Source organism: Ammospiza caudacuta, chromosome 6 (assembly GCF_027887145.1).
Source record: "Ammospiza caudacuta isolate bAmmCau1 chromosome 6, bAmmCau1.pri, whole genome shotgun sequence".
Lineage (NCBI taxonomy): Eukaryota > Metazoa > Chordata > Aves > Passeriformes > Passerellidae > Ammospiza > Ammospiza caudacuta.
The window spans coordinates 27,256,133-27,274,782 of NC_080598.1; the positions used below are offsets into that span (position 1 = coordinate 27,256,133).

Sequence of the window (18,650 nt, forward strand, 5' to 3'; positions counted from 1 at the left end):
ATCTGCTAATCTGAATTTTATATTTTTGTGAATGAAAGCAGTTGTGGTAACACTGCAGAAGATGGCATCTAGTTTTATTAAGAATAAGTGAGCAGTAACTTGAGAAACACTGCAGGGGACAATGGTGACAGTATTTGAATGTTTATGACACCTACAAGCATCTCTGGGTACACAGTAGTAGTGCCAGTACTTAGAAAGGGAAGGCAGCAAAGGAAAAGGTGATAACATAAAATATAAATTAATGTTAAAATTTCATTTAATGTATTTAACATGGAGACCATAATTTACAAACTAGGTAACCAGATGCAAAAGCTGTCAATCCTGCATCTCTTTAGAAAATTAAACAATTTCTTTACACCAGTAAAGTTGGACACCCAACTGTCCTATGTATGGGTAAAATTTGACTTTTAACTTACCTGGTAATTCAAGCTACCACCTCTTTAGTTCACTGGTGGTATGGAAGAGGGAACTCATGTGGATAATGTGCCAGTGAAATAACGAAAGAAATTTAAAGGGCCACTGGAAAATCTCATGGTCTAATACCTACGGTTTTATAATTTTGGTGTTTTTCTGTCTTTTCTGTTTATTTAGTGGAGGTCACTAGTAAAAAAGAATTTGGTCAGAGTGCAGAGTTTGTAATTATCTTTACAGTTAGAATTTCCTGAACTATTGTTGAACCAAAGTTCGCTAGGGGTTCTAAAAGATCACCTCGTCCAGTCTGTACTGCATCAAGACTAAACATATCAAGGCTAGTACCAGCATGCTTATCAAATTGTGTTCTTATGAAAATCCAGTGAAAGAGACTCCACAGTCCCCCTAGACAGTCTGCTCCATTATTGAAAAATCCTCAGTTGGAATGCTGATCAGAAAAATCTTTTAAGCATTTCTTGTTGCAAATGAAGTTGACTCTTTTATGTCTTTCTACTGGAGCCATAGAGGATGGCTGATCAACATCTCTGTAATTAGCTCTTATAAATATCAGCTGCATCTGGCTTGAAGCTTTCATATCTTGACTAGGCATACCTAATTCTTTCAGCTTTTTCTCAAAGGGATTGATTTATACATTTCTTGTTCATATTATGTTCTTGTTTCTCTTCAGTTGTTTTTATGTTTCTATGGTGTTCAGGCGGGACCAGACACAGTATCCAACTGGGTCTTCTGTATTGTGCAAATTTAAGAAATCAAATTGTCTCCTGTGATCACTATGTGATACACCTGTTAAGGCGTTCCAGAATTCAACACATTCCTGGCAGTACTGCTGCACTGTTGGTTTCTATTGTTTGCTATCCTAATATGCTGTATCCGTGTAGCCCAAAATTCCGTGCAGTTTATTCATTTTTCATTCTGTTTCCCAAGAATAATATGTTTCTAACTACTGTATTTTTCCTTGTTGTTTTTTGGACAATCTGACCAATGGGATTTGGGGTGTCTGATCTCATCCTTCCTAGTCTTTCCAGCCCTTTGCCTTTGTTTAGAGGTTATCAGTTGTTGTAGCACAGATTTTACAAGCATAAATATTGCATCATTTAAGTTGTCAGTGAACATAGTAGGCAAAACAGAACTCAGGACACATCTTGAAACAGATCTGAAGTGCCTTTGCCTTTTGATGAATAATGACTAATGACCACTGTGGTTTCCTTCTATCAGATGCTTGCACATCTTCCCATATCTGTATTTAAAATGTTGTTCCATGAAAGTGCCTTGTGAGATGATGCCAAAAGCCATACAAGGTGTAACATATCTGTTGCCTTCTGTTCACACAGCAAGCTTTACATTACTTGAAAAAGGGAACTTGGTTTAGCATAAATGCATTTTGCCAATTTTTCATGTGTTTTTCATTCTAGGAAATTAATTCACTCTATCTCAAGTATTTAAAACACGATTGCTCCAAACCTTTCTGAACACAACAATTAAGCTACCCAATGTGTTGTTCTCTTCTACGAAACCTAAGGTGTGGAAAATCATCTTCACAAGGAAAAGCTCATTTGAATCCTTTAAAAATACTTTGATAGGTAAGACTTAGACTTTTTGTTTCTTTCTTTCCCCCTTTTTTTCTTTAAACCTATTATTAAGATCTTTGCAGTTTCAAAATAGATAAAGTGTCTTCTCCCTAACAATCTTACCTTGTTCTGGTCCCTTTCTTCTTTTTCCAATGACACCATGTTCTTGGTTTTCTTTTTCCTGACACAGGTTTGTTATTTAAAATCACCCTGAAAATGATGGAAACTATTAATGTTATTTCGTAGCATTTATTTTCTGTCATCGGATTGGTTTATTTCTCAAATGTTTCTTTTGGAGGGGATGTGTCTGAATTATGTCCCAAAATGGTTAATAGGATAATAATCTTCTTCCTGTTCCATTTATAATGACTGGTTGAGTTTTTTTGCTTGGGCATGTTGTCATATAAATTAATTGTTAATTATATTTTAATTACTTCTTTCTCATCTGTCTCACAACACATAAGTGTTATATATCACTTATCAGTGATCTATAAATTGTTGCTGGTTACTTCATGATCCTCCTCCCTCATAGGTGTGAGTAGAAGCAAGTACCTATGCTGTGCATGGGTTGAAGTCTATTCTAATATTTCCATAACCTTAAAGTTATTTACTCTGAAAGAGGCAAGACCAAAGCCATATGGTTAAATTCTACCAGCATTATTTAGCAGCTAGTCTGCTTTTACCATAAATGTCCATTTTCACTGCATAAATCTACTTTACAATTATTCCTCAAAGATCCCAAATGTAATCAGGGCTATATTTAATCAAAGTATTTATCAACAGGTAGGTAATTGAGAAGTTTATAATATACATTTTCATCTGTTCAACTGCAACCTACTTAGGAGATTTTTGGGAAAGATAATACTATGTGCTTCTCTAACATTTCACCAGGGGATTTCAAAATTACTAATAAGACAGAGGTATAGTTTAAGGAAGAGAGGAAAGTGATTTACCAGAATACAGTGTAAGATGCAGAGGACTGGTAACCACTCTTTAACAGAGTGGGTAAAAACATTTGTTCTCTGGGGAGAGAAGAACTGAAGAGCTAACAAGTAAATTTATTTGTATGTAGGACAAATATTTTTCAAGAGGCTTTTGTTTCAAACACAGGGAAACACTCATCTTAACAGCTGACTGTTCCATGACCTAAGTATATCATTATCAAGAAGTTCTGGGCCCTATGTCTGTTCTTTATCCCGCTCAGTACTTCAGCACCTAAACTTCTAAAAGCTTCTGTGGGCCTGAAGTCAGAAGAACTCCTCTGAGTTATACAACGTGATGATCTAGCCTTAGTAGAGAATATAAACTTAAATGAATTTTGGTTATGTTGCTCTGTATTTTAGGGAGATACAGTGAGGGTTTTGCATTCTAGTCAATCAGCCAGTCAGTGTGAGGTTATTGTTTTGTCTCTCTAAACTTTAACCCACTATTCAGAATTCTTCCCCTTCGGCCATCTTAAACTCTGGTATCTTGAAGTTTATTACTTTACAATAATTGCGTGTACTTTCTGTCCCTCAGTCTGTCACTGACTCCAAGTCAATATTAGGATAGAGAAGTTTTTTAATCTCTTCACCTCGACCAGTCCCTCTTGACGACCTGTATTTGTTGTTACTCTTCTGCAACTTTGCACACGTTGCCCATCTTGCACTAATGTGGATCTATTCCTATCTTGAGGCAGTGGTTCTGCATATAAAGAAAAAGTCTGCTTTCTAAAAATTTTGGTGGCCACGTACAGAAGAATTTAAACATGGTTTGTTGCTTACTGTTTCTTTTGGTGTTACTGCTCTTGGGAGTTCTCCTCAGTCAAGCTGTGTTGGATTATTTTCTCTTTTCACTGAGCATAATTTGTCAAGACAGTCCCTGTTTTAATTTTACATTGACATTTTTAATAATACCCCTTGTCTTCACCATTTGACACTTAATTAGGAGTAGCATAATTCAATCACATGCTGTGCCATTTTCTTACTCTTGTGATTATTTAAAGGATGGGATCAATTGCAGCTTCCTCTGGATTCATCTATGGGACGGCTTTAAATAAGATCATTTCTATTACTGTCCCTTTGGTGTCAATTTGACAAAATTCTCATCTTCTTCTGTGGTCCAGGGTTTGGACTATCTGAGTCAGCCTTCTGTTCAAGTCAATACTTTGAAATCAACTGAGATTAATTATTTAACAACAGTCCCTATGCGTTAAAATGTCAAATCATGCCAAAAGGACCATAAAACTGGCTCTAAGGGTGATCTCCAGAGAAAGCCCATCTACTTTTTAGTGCAGCACAGAATATGAGGCAATTGTCCAAGAGTTCATTTCTACTGCTGCAGGGAACGACCCTACATCTTTTTTTAGGGTACCTGAGATTCATACGTAGTCAGCTGTCTTCGGACACCGCGGCTATAAGGAAAACACCAAATAGCAGAATATTGTCACGAACGGAGGGGAAAATCAGACGTTTCTCATAAGTAGCAACTTGCATGCTGGGCAAAGGGCTCGTGAACGTTTTCCTTTCGAAGGAGTTTGGCAAACGGGGACAGGACGGGGAGAAGGGCTCTGCGATTTGTCCTGGGTACAGCAGGCTCGCACAAGTCGGGAAGCGGTGGCAGCGGGCTGGGACCGGAGGATACCGGGCAGCCCTGCTGCGGGCAGCCGAGACCCTGGAGCGATGTTCCTTGGCGATGCTGCGGGAGTTGGGACAGGGAGAGCCGACACCGACGGCCCCGAGCACCGGAGCCGCTTTGGGAAGGGCTTCCCCGCCCGCGGCGAGAGAGCTGTACCGGGAGCAAGGACTGAGGGCGTCCGGGGTGCTCTGGGCGAGCCCAAGGGTCTCGCCGAGGTGACGGCCCCTCGGGGTGGGGAAGGGAGGTGCGCGTCTCGCCGCGGAGCCTCCGCCACGGAACCGCCTCTGCCTCGCCGAAAGTTTGCGAAGTGCCTCGGCGCTGGGGGGAGCGGGGCGGGGGCTGCCCCGGCAGAGCTCCTCCTTCGGGGCCGGGCCTGGGCGGGCGGAGCGGGGAGGGAGCCCCCGGCCCCGGAGTGCCGCGGCTGCGGACGGAGCGAGCGGCGGTCGTGTCGGGGTGCTCCGCGCAGGAGGAGCCCGCGACGTCGCTGCGGGCGGCCCGGGCACGGGGCCGGGGCGCTGCCACCATGAGGCGGCGCGGCGGGGGTTGTCTCCTGCCCGCGTCTCCGCAGCTCCTGCTGGTGCTGCTGGGAGCGCTGCTCCGCTCCAGAGGTAAGCGGCTGCCGCGGCACGCTCTGCCCCGCGGCAGCGCGGGGGGCCCGGCTGCCGTCCCGGGCTCGGCGGCGGAGATCCGCGCCCGGGCGGAGAGCCCTGCCCGGCCGCGCCGCTCACCTGCCCGCGCCCGCCGGGCGGGGAGCCCTGCCCTGCGCCGCCCCGCCGCGCTTTGTCCGCGCCCCGTCCCGCGCCCGGACGCGGGGCTCTCGCCTTCGCGTGTCGCGGCGGGCTGGAGCCGGCGGAGTGCCCCGGCAGGCCGGAGCGCGGGGCGCGGAGAGGCGCTGCCCCGGAGCCCACGCGGCCGCTGCCCCCCGCGGAAGTTTGGCGGCGGCGGGCGCGGGCTTTGTTCCCGCGGTGCGAGCGGCGGGCCGGGCCGGGGCGGGCGCGCAGGTTGCCTCGCAGGCTGCCGTGCCCGGCGTGTCGGGACAGCCGCCGCTCCGGAGCAGGAATGCAGCCGCGCACCCGCCGCGACGGGCCCCTTAAAGGTACAGCCCGGCTCCGCGGCGGCGCCCCGGGCAACCTGCCTCGCCTCGGCGGGGACTGGGAGTCCTCCCTCAGCGCCCTGGCACAGTGGGGCCAGAGCAGGAGTACCAAAAATAGTGATGAGGGGAGGCTTTCGCTGCGCTCCTAGCGAGCCGGGAGGTAGTCTCATCAAGTTTCTCCATGAAAACTTTAGCTTTGTGGTTGCTCTATCAACTGACATCTGCTGTTTCTTCGTCTTGTGCCGTGGTTCTTGATTTTACAAATGCGCCCGGTGGAGAAGAAAACATCCAAACGATTCGCAAAATTGTTTATAAAGAGTTAGAAGGCTTTTGGGGGAGGGGTGTGAGAGGAGATGCGTACCTCATTTCTTTCCCTTCACTGCTTTGGCAGCTGCTGTATAATTTCACCCATCCGTTTTCTCCTGTGCTACTCTGAAATTACAGGAAGCATTTGCAGTAGTGCTGCTGACCTCCATCATTCTACAAGTATTGCCCCTGGGGCACAATCATAGGAAGTTTGGGTTTCAAGTAATATTATTTCTCTTCTAACAAAAAAACTAATTGCAGGCAGCTTTGAAGAGTGTGCTAAGCTAACTTGGATAGACTGACTAGAGAGGGCTGTAGTGCTGTGTATCAGAAAGCCTGCTTTTTAGGAGCCACAAGGACTCTTGAGTTCCCCCATGCCACACAGATACTTAGCTGCCCTCTAGGAGTGAGAAGGATCTAAAAGAGAGATCTTAGTGTAGGTACAGATCTGCATGTGTTTTGTTTTGGCTGTTACCCAGGTGCTCCTAGTTAATGTGTCTGGGCTGTTAACAGCCATGTGGGGGATGTCTGATTGTAAAATGCAAGTTTGCTAGTAGGTGGTTGTTCCTTGATGTCTCTAGGATGCTTTTTTTATGGCAGTTTGTTTCTCTTTCAAGTAGTTTTCCCATCAGTGCACTTTTGTATCTTCTTGTCGGGTGACTGTGAGTTTATGTTTGCACGTGCCAGCTGCTTCCAGAAGTGAATATCCTCTTTCCTACATCAAAATATGAGGAAATAAGGACACAATTTTGCAATAAGGACACAATTCCTGAACAATCTTTTTTCTATTTGAAGTAGGAACAAACATGAGGAGATACTAGGACTGAGGTGGCAGAGAAAATGCCAAAGTTTGTGATGAGTCTGTGTTCTTTGACTTAGCTAGAAAATTTTCCAAGTTGTCCCTTAGAAGTACCTGCAGGGGTGGCGTGCAGCTTAACTGTCACAAAGCATTCACGGAAGTTGTGATGCTGAACAGGTAAGCTGTTAGAAACTCTTGGTCATTCACTGCTCTGCCTCAGTACAGGACAGCGTAGAGCAAACAAGTCTGCAAGACTGACCTTTGACTCTTTTGTAGTGGATAGTGGCAGATCAAACTGGATAAGTCTGTGCCAAAAAATCCCCAAACCAACAAAAGAGGTCTGCAAGTATCATGAGCTCTTGGAAAAGTGCACTGCAGGTAAAAACAGGTATAGAGAGGGAATTTAATGCTCATGTCAAGCACTGCTGGTGGCTAGAGCAAAGAAGACCTGATGTTAAGATGGTCTGTGTTAGTATAAATACAGAATGTCACAGAACCCGTCTGGCTGATGTGTTTGCTGTTTTGGCTCCTGGAGCTCTGTCAGAACAATACATAGCTAATATCAGAGATTCACTTCTGAAACATCTTGACTATGTTTTATAGTTGGAAACCTAAACATATTGCTTCTGTGGAAGTATATTTTGCAGTGGGAATCAGAGTTTCAACTGCCTGGCATTGCTGTTGGTTCTGCAGCTATTAGCCAAGTGTAAAGCACCCATTTGTCAACTTGGAGCTGATAATGTCCTTCCTGGGTGTGCTGAGAGTGCCAGGGTTTGCTGAATCATCAATTTGGATGATATTCAGAGATCTCTTGATCACCCTGAATTATCTTGAATTTTTTTTTTTCCAGAGTGGTGATGGTTTTTTCTGTATTTCTAAAATGACGAGCAATGTGCTGCAGGTGGTGACAAGTGATGGTTTTTTGTTTTGCTTTTGACAATTCCATCCACTAAAACATAGTGGAAAAGCATATGGCATAAATCTTCCAGTATGAAGTTAGCGTAACTGTTTTATTTAGTATATATAACCAATTTTCTTTTATATTCTCTTTCTAGAAGCTTTCAGTTGTGTGCTATAGCACTGTTTTCTGCAATAGAGAAACTCTTCTTATGTCTTGGAAGTGTGGGTGTATGCAGCAATTTATATTAATAGGTGCAAAATTAATAGGTGCATAGTTGCATAAAGTGTTTGCATTTCCAGAATGTCTTGTGAACCTTGAAAAGGGATATTCTGTCCATGTGGGCCGCAAAATATGATTGCAGAAAACTGGTGGTTGTTTTTCTACATTGTATTCCTTGAAATTACAGAAGGAAAAAGTGGTTAGATACAAACATTATCCAGTTGTTTGTAGTTCAAACGAGGAAACAGTACGTGCTGTATGTTAACTAGAAAAGAAATCAAAGTGATTTGTATTTTGTTTTTACTTGTAAATGCTCAACAGACTAGTGAAATTAACATTAAAAATTAGTTAAAACATTAATTCTGTGAGGATGATCTGTAGTCTGATAGTGCTCTTGAATCTTCGTGCACTCTTGTGAAATAGGCAAATATTATCCTTGTTTTGTAAATGTGGGAAGTGAAGTAGAAATTGTCTTGCCCAAGGCCAACTCCATTTGCCCTAGAATGCAACTTACAGTCAAACACAATAGAATGTATGCTTCATAACACTTATAAAAGCTGATAAAGAGATATTATCTTAAAAACCAGTCAAGGTTTTAAAAATAGGTTTATATAGTAAGTGCATGTTCTGCAGCTTCATTGAATTCCTTTGCTGCTTGTGACTATTTCTCTTTTTAATAATACTTACATTTCTCTCGCTGATGGTCAAAAGATCATAAAACCACAGAAATTTTACTGACTCTGTTGGAAAGGGTGAATTGGTAAATAAAGTATTATTAAAAGAAATATAAAAGAAAGGTGGATACTTTATTTCTCTAGTCCTCCATTATTTGTGGCTTAGCTTTTTGTGATGTTTTGTTATATGGGTTTACATAATCAGATGGTATATATTAGACTTAAGCTGACCATCTTTTAAGGTGTCTGGCTTTACCTGATAAAACATCCAGAGCTGGAGCTCTGATATACAACAAACCCACTCCTTTAAATGGTATACTGTATTTAGTGGCTGTCTGTGTTTCACACAAAGCAGGGCAAGAAACAGTAATGTAATTGTCATCCACAAATCTCATGTCCTTGGTGGTTAGGCTCTTACTTTTGTGTCTGTGGTGTCAATGGTTCTTTGCCATTGCTGTTAGGTTAGGTATTACTCTTTTATGGGATTTTGTTGTCTCTACTGAGTGAAAACTGGGCACTGTAATGCTCCTTGAATCTCTTCTTTCTTCTGTCTGTAGATTTCCATTTCCTTGTACTAAAGATAGTAAGCATATGGATGCAGGAGCTTGTTATTCTGTAGACTTGTGGTTTATTCATGCTTTATATCTGGTTGCTCTGGGACTGTTATCTGGGAGTATTTGACTGCCCTCCTGTTGTGAGTGAATTCATGTTCGGGTTTTTTAGCTTTCCAGGCATGTTTTTTTGCCTCTCTTGTGCAGAGCTGTCTGATAGATGCTGAAGTGTTCCAGCCTTTGCATCTAGTCTGGGGGACTCTTGAGCTGCAATCAGTCTTTCTGTGAGCAGCAGATATCCTTGGCTGTTGAGACCCTAGATGAAAGGAGACTCACTGTGTAAGGGCAGGAAAAGAAGTTTTCATAAAGACTTTATTAACATCAAATGGAGCTGATGTTTGTTGAATTTTATAGTGCTGAATTGTGAATGACTGAAATTCCTCATGTCAGGGAATTAGGTAATTTAATATAGAAGATAAAGAAAAAAAGGGAATGGAAGTATCATGAGCCCTATTCTGATGGCATGAGATGCATTAAGCATTCTGGTATAAGCATGTTAGCACACCTGTGGGTTGAAAAGTAGTAACAGAAGCTTTGTCTGTCATGAGGTTCTTAGGTGATTAGGTTCTTCTGGTATTAGCCACCAGTCAGCAAGTCACAAACCATTAAGATTAAAGGACAGCAATGTAGGTGCATATTCAGTGTTTGCACTGCTAGCTGGAGTTTTGTCAAAATGTATATGACCAAAGACAGCGCAGATCTTGTTTCTCAAGCTGTTGTATGTTGATAGCAACTTTCTATTGTTGCAATACTCAGAAGTAAAAAGCACCAGATTTTTTCCCTGAATAGGTTAGAGTAGAATTCACCTTCCTGTACTGTAATGATGAGGTTGTATAAGGAACTGTTGTCCAGCAAAGCTTCCAGTAGATAAAATATTTGCCTGAAAACAGCCCCCATGTTCTGTAGTGTCAAGGTGGAATTTTACTCTTGAAGTTAAATCTGCCAGCAGTGAGACGTTATCATGACTCCAGGCAGGGGAGACCCCTCTCCTGGCTACCAGCATGGTGACTTCCTCAGTATGCCCTAGCAGGGCATAGTCTTCTGTGTCTCTTTGTTACTGCCTGACAGCCCCTCCCAGCTGCTGGAGCTTTCTGTTTCTATTGCATAGCAGCAGTTCTTTAATCAGAAATCTTGTTAGTATTCAAGGATAATTGATCCGACTCTCTGGTAGGGGGTGGGGACCCAGCCTTGCATCCTTCTCCTACTTGCCACCCCTAGTTTGACCCCTGTTGTCTCTTTGTTTCCTCCTGTTAAGTTTGTGCCAGTGATATGTGTGTGTGCTGTTTTTCCAAGCAGCCTGAAGTTGGCTGTAACCAAGAGCAGCAGTTAAATAGAGCCCGATTTCCCCGCTTCCTGGCGTTCAGTTGTTCGGCTCCATTTTCTGGTCTTCTGTGTTTTTGATTTGCAGAGAAGGAACTTACTTGGTGCCCCCGGGCATCTCTTAAACCCATTAGAACAAACTCCATTATTTCACTGTACTTAGAAATCCTCCTCCTTTAGCCCCAGCATCCATCAAAATAATGTATCCTCTGTAAGGCCCTCTGGAAAATGTTTAATAGGATCTTTTCAAACTCAAGGAGAGTTCCAGTTGGAAAGGGGGAGGGTAGAAGGCTAATGGAAGGTCTGACTGTGACTTGCAGTAAGCCTGAACTTGGCCTGTGTCAGCTCTCCCTTCACCTCCATGCTGAACAGAGCGGATCCAACACTGGGATCAAAGCTGGAAACAAAAGGCTTTGGGAGAAAAATTTCCTGTCTGGCCAAGAGGCAGCCACACAAAAGTGGTTCATAATTTATCACTCAAGGTTTATTTCTGCTATGCTTCTTCTGGAGAGATGAGGAAAAAAGAAGTGACTCTCCTGCTGTTTCGAAGTGGATAAGTGATGGCTTTGGAGATTTGAGGCAGGAAGGAGCTAGAGATACCATGGAAAAACCTTTTCAGTGCATTCTGTACCCCGCTCCTCTCAGACATGGTCCAACATTATTTCTCTTGAGGGGAACCCTATTCTTGCATTTTGAACTTTCAGAGAGTGAGGACTTTTAACTTCTCTCGTAATTTCCAAATCACAGTGGAGTGGTGTTGCCCTTGGCAAAATCAAGTTCTTTGACTTTCCAAGGTGTTTTTCTTAACTTAAGGATTGGTCTAGGTGCTGTGTCTCTGTGTAACATGAAGGAAGGGCTACATTTGCCCCAAAGGCTTTATAGTCTTAATTGGACATCTGACATCTGATAAGGATCAGGGGGTATGATAATTCTACTGGGATAGATAAGGTCAATATTAAAATTGTATTGCTTTCTAATTAAATTTCCTTTAGCTTTGATTTAATGGGAAAAGCTTCCAAAGTTTTTCATTCCAATCACTTCTTAGAATGATGATAGAGAGAGGTTTTGGGTAGGAGTTGGCATCAAAGACTACTGAAAGCTGGTAGCTGTGTAAATAAGGATGAGGAAGTAAATGCAAGAGTAGTGTAAACCATGAGAAGAAGGTAAAGGGATATAGGAGTATAGATATTAACAGAAGCAAAGATAGGCATTTTGGAAATGAGAGCCAAGGATTTGAGCTGGCAAAGGAACAGAAGAGTCGTGTAAGGAAATCCAAGTGGAGTAATTATGTGGGATCTGATGGCAGAAAGCGTTGTTAATTAGGTAGGATAAAAGATGGAAATTTTGAAAGTGAAGATGAGCATTGAGCATAATTTAACTGCTGAGACAGGGAAAGACTTATTTTACTAATGCTTTAAAGGAGGATGTGACAAATTGTTAGGAATCCGTGACAGTAGAGTCCCTGACCTAATGGAGTGGTTTTATGAAATATTAGGAGCCTGGCAATGGAGTCAGAGGTGGAAAGGGAGACTGTTAGCAGAACACTGTGAGGGTGAGCCCATGAGATAGATTCCACATTCCACCACTGCAGACAGAGGTGGTGATGGAACTGTCGGCCTTGGGAGTACATTAGCTGGAAGGATTTTTGAGTGGGATGTCCCAGAAGGTATTTTGGCAGACAGTGTTGTCTGGAAAAGTGTATGAAATTGGGAGGGCAGAACTGAAGTGAGAAGGTAGAACTTTTGAGATAATTGCTTGGACAAAAGCATCAAGAGAGAATAGGACATTACTATGGGTTTGGTAAGAAGTCTGGATATAGAAACAAGTGTAAGTCTGGTGGCAGAAAATTGCTCCTTTCCTGGAAAAGCAGCCTACTTCTCTTCCCCTTCCTTGTTAAGAATTGCTGTGTGAAAGAGTGAGTCACTATAGTGAACAGTTAAAACACAGACACCTGATGTTTTCAGCCTTCTTCTCTGAAAGGCTTGTAAGGAGCATCCTGGGACTGTGCGAGGTTAGAGGGAAATACACACTCTGCTCCTTTAGCCTGAATCTCCAGCTCTGTCAGTTCATTTGACTTGGTGACAGCTGGTAGTGCTGGGACAGGTTCTTGCTTAAGGTGCAGCCGTTCAGTATATCAGAACGGTCTCGTGGGATCTAGGATTAGAATAAAATAAAGACACACCTTCTTTCTTTTTTTTTTCTCCTTTGTGCTCCCACCCAATTTTAGTTCTGAATTTCCATAACTGCTGAATAGTCAAATTCTTTCTTTGCAACTCTGAGAGCAGCGAAAAAAAAAAAAAAGAGAGGGAAGTCTTGGGGTTGTAATTTCCTGCTTCTGTTCCAGGCTTCTGAGGATGAACTGGGAGGTGGGATAATTCTCTGAATTAAAACTGCATTTGTTAGGAGGAAGCCAGCTTTACTGCTGTCCTTTCTTTGTTATTCAGACTTTGCCACTTCTTCAAGCTTGACAAATTTAAGAAATTAGGTTTTTGAGGCCTCAAAGACTGTATTCTCTTCACTGTGATTTTTGAAGCCTGCTACTCTTGAAAAGCCTGAGTTGAGCTTCTTGTGGCTGAAGAACATGCTGCTAATTTGTGCTGCCTTTATAAAAAGGGCCTTAATCAGCATAGTACCTATTAGCATGAGGAAAAACACAACAAGTCTGTCTGTGAGAGAAATCTAGAGAGTTTGTAGTATGGGAATGGGGAGATAGATTGGAGGCTGCCATTCTGGAGCCTTTAATAGCCAAGAAACAGGAGAGAATTGTCATTGGTAAATAGGAATGCTAGAGAACTACCTGCATTTTAGTCATGGATCTCAAATAGAAGTATTCAGTGTTTAAATCTTAGAAAGCATGATGCAGGAATAAGTGAGAGACTGGGTCAGGAGTTCTTTAAGAACAGTAGTCATTAGCCTGCAAACAGACCTAAGTTAAATACAAGGAAAGACCAGGTTGAGCTCAAAGCTGTATTCATGCAGAGATGAAGTGATGAAGGGAATTTTCTTGGGCATTGTCTTGGAAGCTGGGAAGGACAGATTTGTCTGGTTGATGTGGTTGTGGCCCTTTGCTATCTTAGGGAAGGCTGCCTCTGCACCTGACTTCTTCCCTGATGAAGTGAACAGCAGCTGCAGGAGGGTGTTGAGTCATGAAGAGCTGATTGCTGAGCAGTTGTCTCCACCACAAGGGTGGTAACCTCGTGTGTTCCAGTTTGAACTGTCACCACTCATGAGTCAATACTGTCTGTAGGCCTTTGTTCACTGCATTTTTGAGTGTATGAAAGAATTCAGACCTGCAATCAGCATTACCTTAAACAACAGAAAACCCTTAGGCCTTTTGGAGAAGACCTTTAGGCCTTTTGGGTGATAGCTGTTAGTTTTAGGGGATTTGTTTTTGTTTGTTTTGTTGATTTTTTTTTTCCCAGGCACTATGTTCTTTTAGCTGGGAAGCAGGTGGATCCCCTGCCTGTGCCTCAGCTCCTCCAAAAGGGCAGATTTGTCATCTTTGCATCTTTACAGTTACGCTGAATAATTTCTATGCTACCAGTATTCAAGCAAGAAGAACCCTGGTGTTCCTGGACTTCTGCAATCTTCAACTACAACCTTTGGCTTGAAGCAGCTTGCTCACTAACAGGAGAAGCCTGTTATTTCTCTGAGGTTTCTCTTGTTTGTGATCTGCCTTCTGTGACCTGGAAGAGGAGGAGCTGTAATCTTCTGTTGCTCCTAGGGCAAATTCCAGACTAAAACAAAATAAGTAAATTTCTTAGGTTTAAGCTTTCCAGTCAATTGTCCCTAGAAAATGTTGAATGTTGTTTTGGTGCTTCTTTTCTTGCCTTGTTATGGTTAGTTGTTTACCCGTTTGGGAGCAAACTTTTAAGCTTTAAAGGAATGTCTAAAAAAAAAAAAAAAAAAAAAAGAGGACAATTCCTGTGATACACTGTAGTAACCTTTTCTTGGTTGGTTGTGCTGGAGAAGCAAACTTGGTGATGGTAATATGGAAGAATAAGAGAAACTCAGATGGTTATTTTTTGAGAAAGGACCTGTGAGCAGTTTTCGTGATGATGCTTTAGAGCAGACTGGCAAGAAAGAAGGGGTGGCAGACACTTGCCTCCTTTAAATGCTTGGCAGTCCCCCACTTAATTGGGTACACAAGGTGGAAAGTTAACAGTTACAATATAGAAATAATGGGAGATACAGGGCAAATTAGACCTATGTACAGTTCATGAATTGAAGGATAAAAATAAACAGTGCTCACACAGTAGCCTTCGAGCAAGGAAGGGAGCGAGGCAGAGATGCCATCTTTGGTATGTACATCTTGATTTACGCGCTCGGGCAAAGCAGCCTGTGAGCTCAGGCTTCGATTAAGTGACTGGGACAGCTGCCAAAACACCTACGTTAGCTGGCTAAGGTACTGCGGTGCATTGGTCCTGCAGGGTCATCTGGGGAAGGTGTGGAGTGTTGTCTGGGTTTGTCTTGGGTTTTTCTTGAACAACACTGTAACAACATGCTTTACGTCCTATGTCAAGATCTTAAACTAAATGTGGTGGCAATGCTAAAACTGCTTCTTGAAGTGTTGTGAGGACAGAGGGCCATTGGAGTTACACCCTAGAAGACCAGGTAGCCTAAGGAGCCAGCTTTTCTGACTGTGCAGGCTGCATACCATAGTCTCTAACATATGTGCTTTATGGCTCCATGCCCTTTAGAGACAAGCAGAAGGGGACTGGCTCACAGGAGCAGAATGACAGTAGCTCCTTAAGGAGAATATTACCTGGGATGGGATGGGGTGGGTAGACAGCACAGACCCTCTACAGCCCCACCATAAGGAGCCTCAGGAACCTTTGCATGCTTAAGGCTTTGTGTGACTGTGCTGGCTGCGTTAGTGGCCCTAGCAAGTAGGGCATGTTTGAACTGTTCAAACCATTAGAAGTGAATACACTGCTGAGATTTTCCTCCTATACTAATCAAGAGTAAATTAAATATTTGACTCCCACAAGAACGAACTCCAGAGCTCTGAATGTTCTTCCCTTGTAACCAAAGGGAGGTAAACTTTTTTATTTTCAGATATGCAAAGACATGAAGTTACTGGATCTAGAGATCTGTGTAATGATTACTATAGAGTAGGACTGGGAGGATTCCCACTGCTGATCCTGGCAGCAGCAAAACCAATTCTTTTTATGCAATCTTATCCGAAACAGCAAAAATTGTCTCCACCTAATAGCACAGGAGAGCCATAGGCTGAAACCAAATGAAAATGCTATCCATGCCTATGAAAACATTGTTTCTGGGGTTTGACACTCCTTTTGAGGCTTGGGAAGCAACTAATTTCGTCCAAAATTCACATGAGAAACTAGTCAGAATCTAAGCCAGAACACAAGTTTCTGTAGCAGAAAAAAAAGTCCAAACCTGTTAGCCAACTAAACTGCCATAAGTTATTGTAAAAAGTTATTCTGCTGGCACTTAGTGCCAAGTGAAATGTGGAAAATGAAGTCAGATTCTACCAAATACTGAGCTGGCATGTGCAATTTGGGTTGCACTTTGCATACAGGGAGAATACCATAAACAATAAATGTTGGAATGAGAAGTAAAAGGAAAGGCTGAGAAGAAAATTTTATAATCTTATGAGTAAAAGACAAAATATATTAGAGCAAAGAACATTTATCTTACTATAAATAAAATGTTCTTCTTTGAAACTTGGACTCCATTCTGTGTATCCCTTTCTCTTAAAACCTCTGTGGACATGGGTCCTTCATATGTTGAATCCACTTCTGGAAGAAACTCAAGCGTGCTGTTTTTTACATGTGGGTAACACTTGCAGAGCTGGTTTTGCCAATAAAAGTGTCTCCGAATTGATTGTGGTGGGATGTGGTGTGAGTTCTGATGTAACATGAGGCTCTTTGCAAGTGCAAATTTTGATGAGAACTCATCTTTAAAATCTCTAGTAATTTTGTTTTCTTGTTGCTGTTGTGATTTGGCTCCTTTCTTTCGGTGGTCCATTGTTGTATGGATGATGTTTGGAAATGAAATGTCTTCCATCTGGTTAAGAAATTTGATTTATCCTTGGAGGCCTGAACTGCTGTCTTTGCTAACAGGAAATAAACAATGTTCCAACTGTCCCAGTTATCACCCACTTGCCTTTCTCCAGATCCATGTCTTTTGCAAGGATCCTAGAAAGATGACTTACTGATCATGAATTGCATTTTGGCAATCCTCTGTTCTTTCATATCTATCAATTCAGTCCTCTCCTCCTGTTTAAACTTGGTAAATTAAACACATTGCTTAAAACAATTAAACAGTGGGCTTTACTGTGAAGGTCTGGTTTGCCTGGACACAGTTCATAGCTTGTTTCTGGTGGCACTAAGAATGCAGCTCCAAATGACTTACAACGGCATGTTACTGATTCAGAGTAGGTTTTAGTATAACCTTGCTTTCTGGGAAATATTCTCATCAAAATACAGTTTTATGGTAATATATCGCTCATGTTTTGGAATAGCAGAATTAGAGGAGTTTTTGCTCCTGCTCCCTTTTATTTTAGTAAAACTTGACTTCTCTGAGAGAAATTTTTTTGGCAGGGATACTAGGATGTTGTCACTGCTGAGGGTTCTTCTTCTCTGCCTACAGTGTGTGTGGCTTGGCCTCTAGCTGCTGGGCCTCCTTGGCCCAGGGGTGCGGTTTCTTGTTGCGCCTAGTCTGGTGTAAATGTGGGTTGTCCCAGAGAGCAGTCTCACTCCCTTGTCCCTTTGATAGGTCTGTGTAGATATCTGCTGGGTGAATCAGTCCAGCTTGTTGGTTTGTCGCAGAACTGGCCTGCAGAATGGTGAAACCACAGGTTGTGTGGTATTGGCAAACTGAAGTGAATTGCTCTTCAGTGAGCTCATCAGTGTAGGCCTGATGGAAGGACAGAGGGAGGCAAGACCAGCCGTTTTTTTAGCACTGAGTTGCTGCTTCTTTGCTTTGCCTTGATAGTAATTTGGAAAGGCTTCCCTAGAAACAAGGAGAGGTGAGAATTCAAAACCAGGATTTAGCTTCTGTGGCTCACATAAGCATAGCCTCTTCATTGTATTGTTACTTGTATGACAGCGCTGTATTAGCATCCAAGTGTGGTGAAAGATCAACCTATAGATGTTACAATACATTAATACATATAGATGGTGCAGTACATTAATTGTTGATGCCCTTTGTGGTGGAAACTTCTATTCATTAAGGTGGCAAGAAAAGACCTAATATCTTATTTTAGTTGGGCTACCACAGACTAAAATTGTGAGTTGTTGCCAGAGAAATTGTCAATCTGAATATGAAAAGCTTTATCGCCTTGCTAGTGCCTTGATTATTCTTCCTTATTCTTGCCTTTTAAATCGCTGATGTCTGGCAGAGAGTTGGTTTTTGACACTTATTTGCAGACTCTGGATTAGAGTTTTGCTTGCTCTCCCCACCACTCTCCACTGATGTAGTGTGATGATGAGGTTTCACAAGCCCAGCCTGGGCATGCACACAAAAGAAGACACAAGCCACTCTCCTCCCAAGCCAAGATGTGGAAGTGGCAGTGGTGATGCAAAGTGTCTGTTTAGTCACGGGAAGACAGAGTTAGCTGTGGGAAAGCATAAGCTGTCTAAATGGCCATTCCTGTTCTCCCTGAATGAATATGTGGCAGGCTGAAGGGGAAGATGTACATAGGATGAATCTTACACATGAATTGTCAATTGGATCACGTCAAGATTCACTCTAATGGAAATCAGAGCTTCACAGTGTTACATGCAGCATGCACGTACAATATGAACAATCCCCTCTCTGAAGAATTAATTTCTGCATGTAGTAAATTGACAGATGTATGAAATAATGAGAAAAAATACCCACAATGAAATTAACGTAGTAAATAGAGGCTTCACTTAAGCTTTGCCTTTTAGTCTGTATGGTGATGCTTTTTCCTGCCTTTCTCTAATTGTTCTTGTTGAAGCTGCCTTTCTCTAATTGTTCTTTTTCCCCTTCTGATACAATGCACGCAAGATTACCACAATTAGACACGCTTGTTGTGTCTGATGTCTGATAATAGGAGAGTGAAAATTATTCTCAGACGTAATGTCCGTCTTAAGAGGATTTAGTTGCTCCTTTTGCCTTGG

At 42.5% G+C, this 18,650-nt stretch overlaps 1 protein-coding gene across 2 annotated transcripts in view; it reads left to right on the forward strand.

Moving 5' to 3' along the window:
• Nucleotides 1-5,045: 5,045 nt before the first annotated feature.
• Nucleotides 5,046-18,650, forward strand: part of LRP4 (LDL receptor related protein 4) — an 84,477-nt gene continuing 70,872 nt past the window's right edge. For both annotated transcript variants that reach the window (XM_058807905.1, XM_058807907.1), the window contains exon 1: nt 5,046-5,224. In XM_058807905.1, coding sequence (XP_058663888.1) covers nt 5,140-5,224 — 85 coding nt within the window. In that variant the 5' untranslated portion in view covers nt 5,046-5,139. The remainder of the gene's footprint in view (nt 5,225-18,650) is intronic.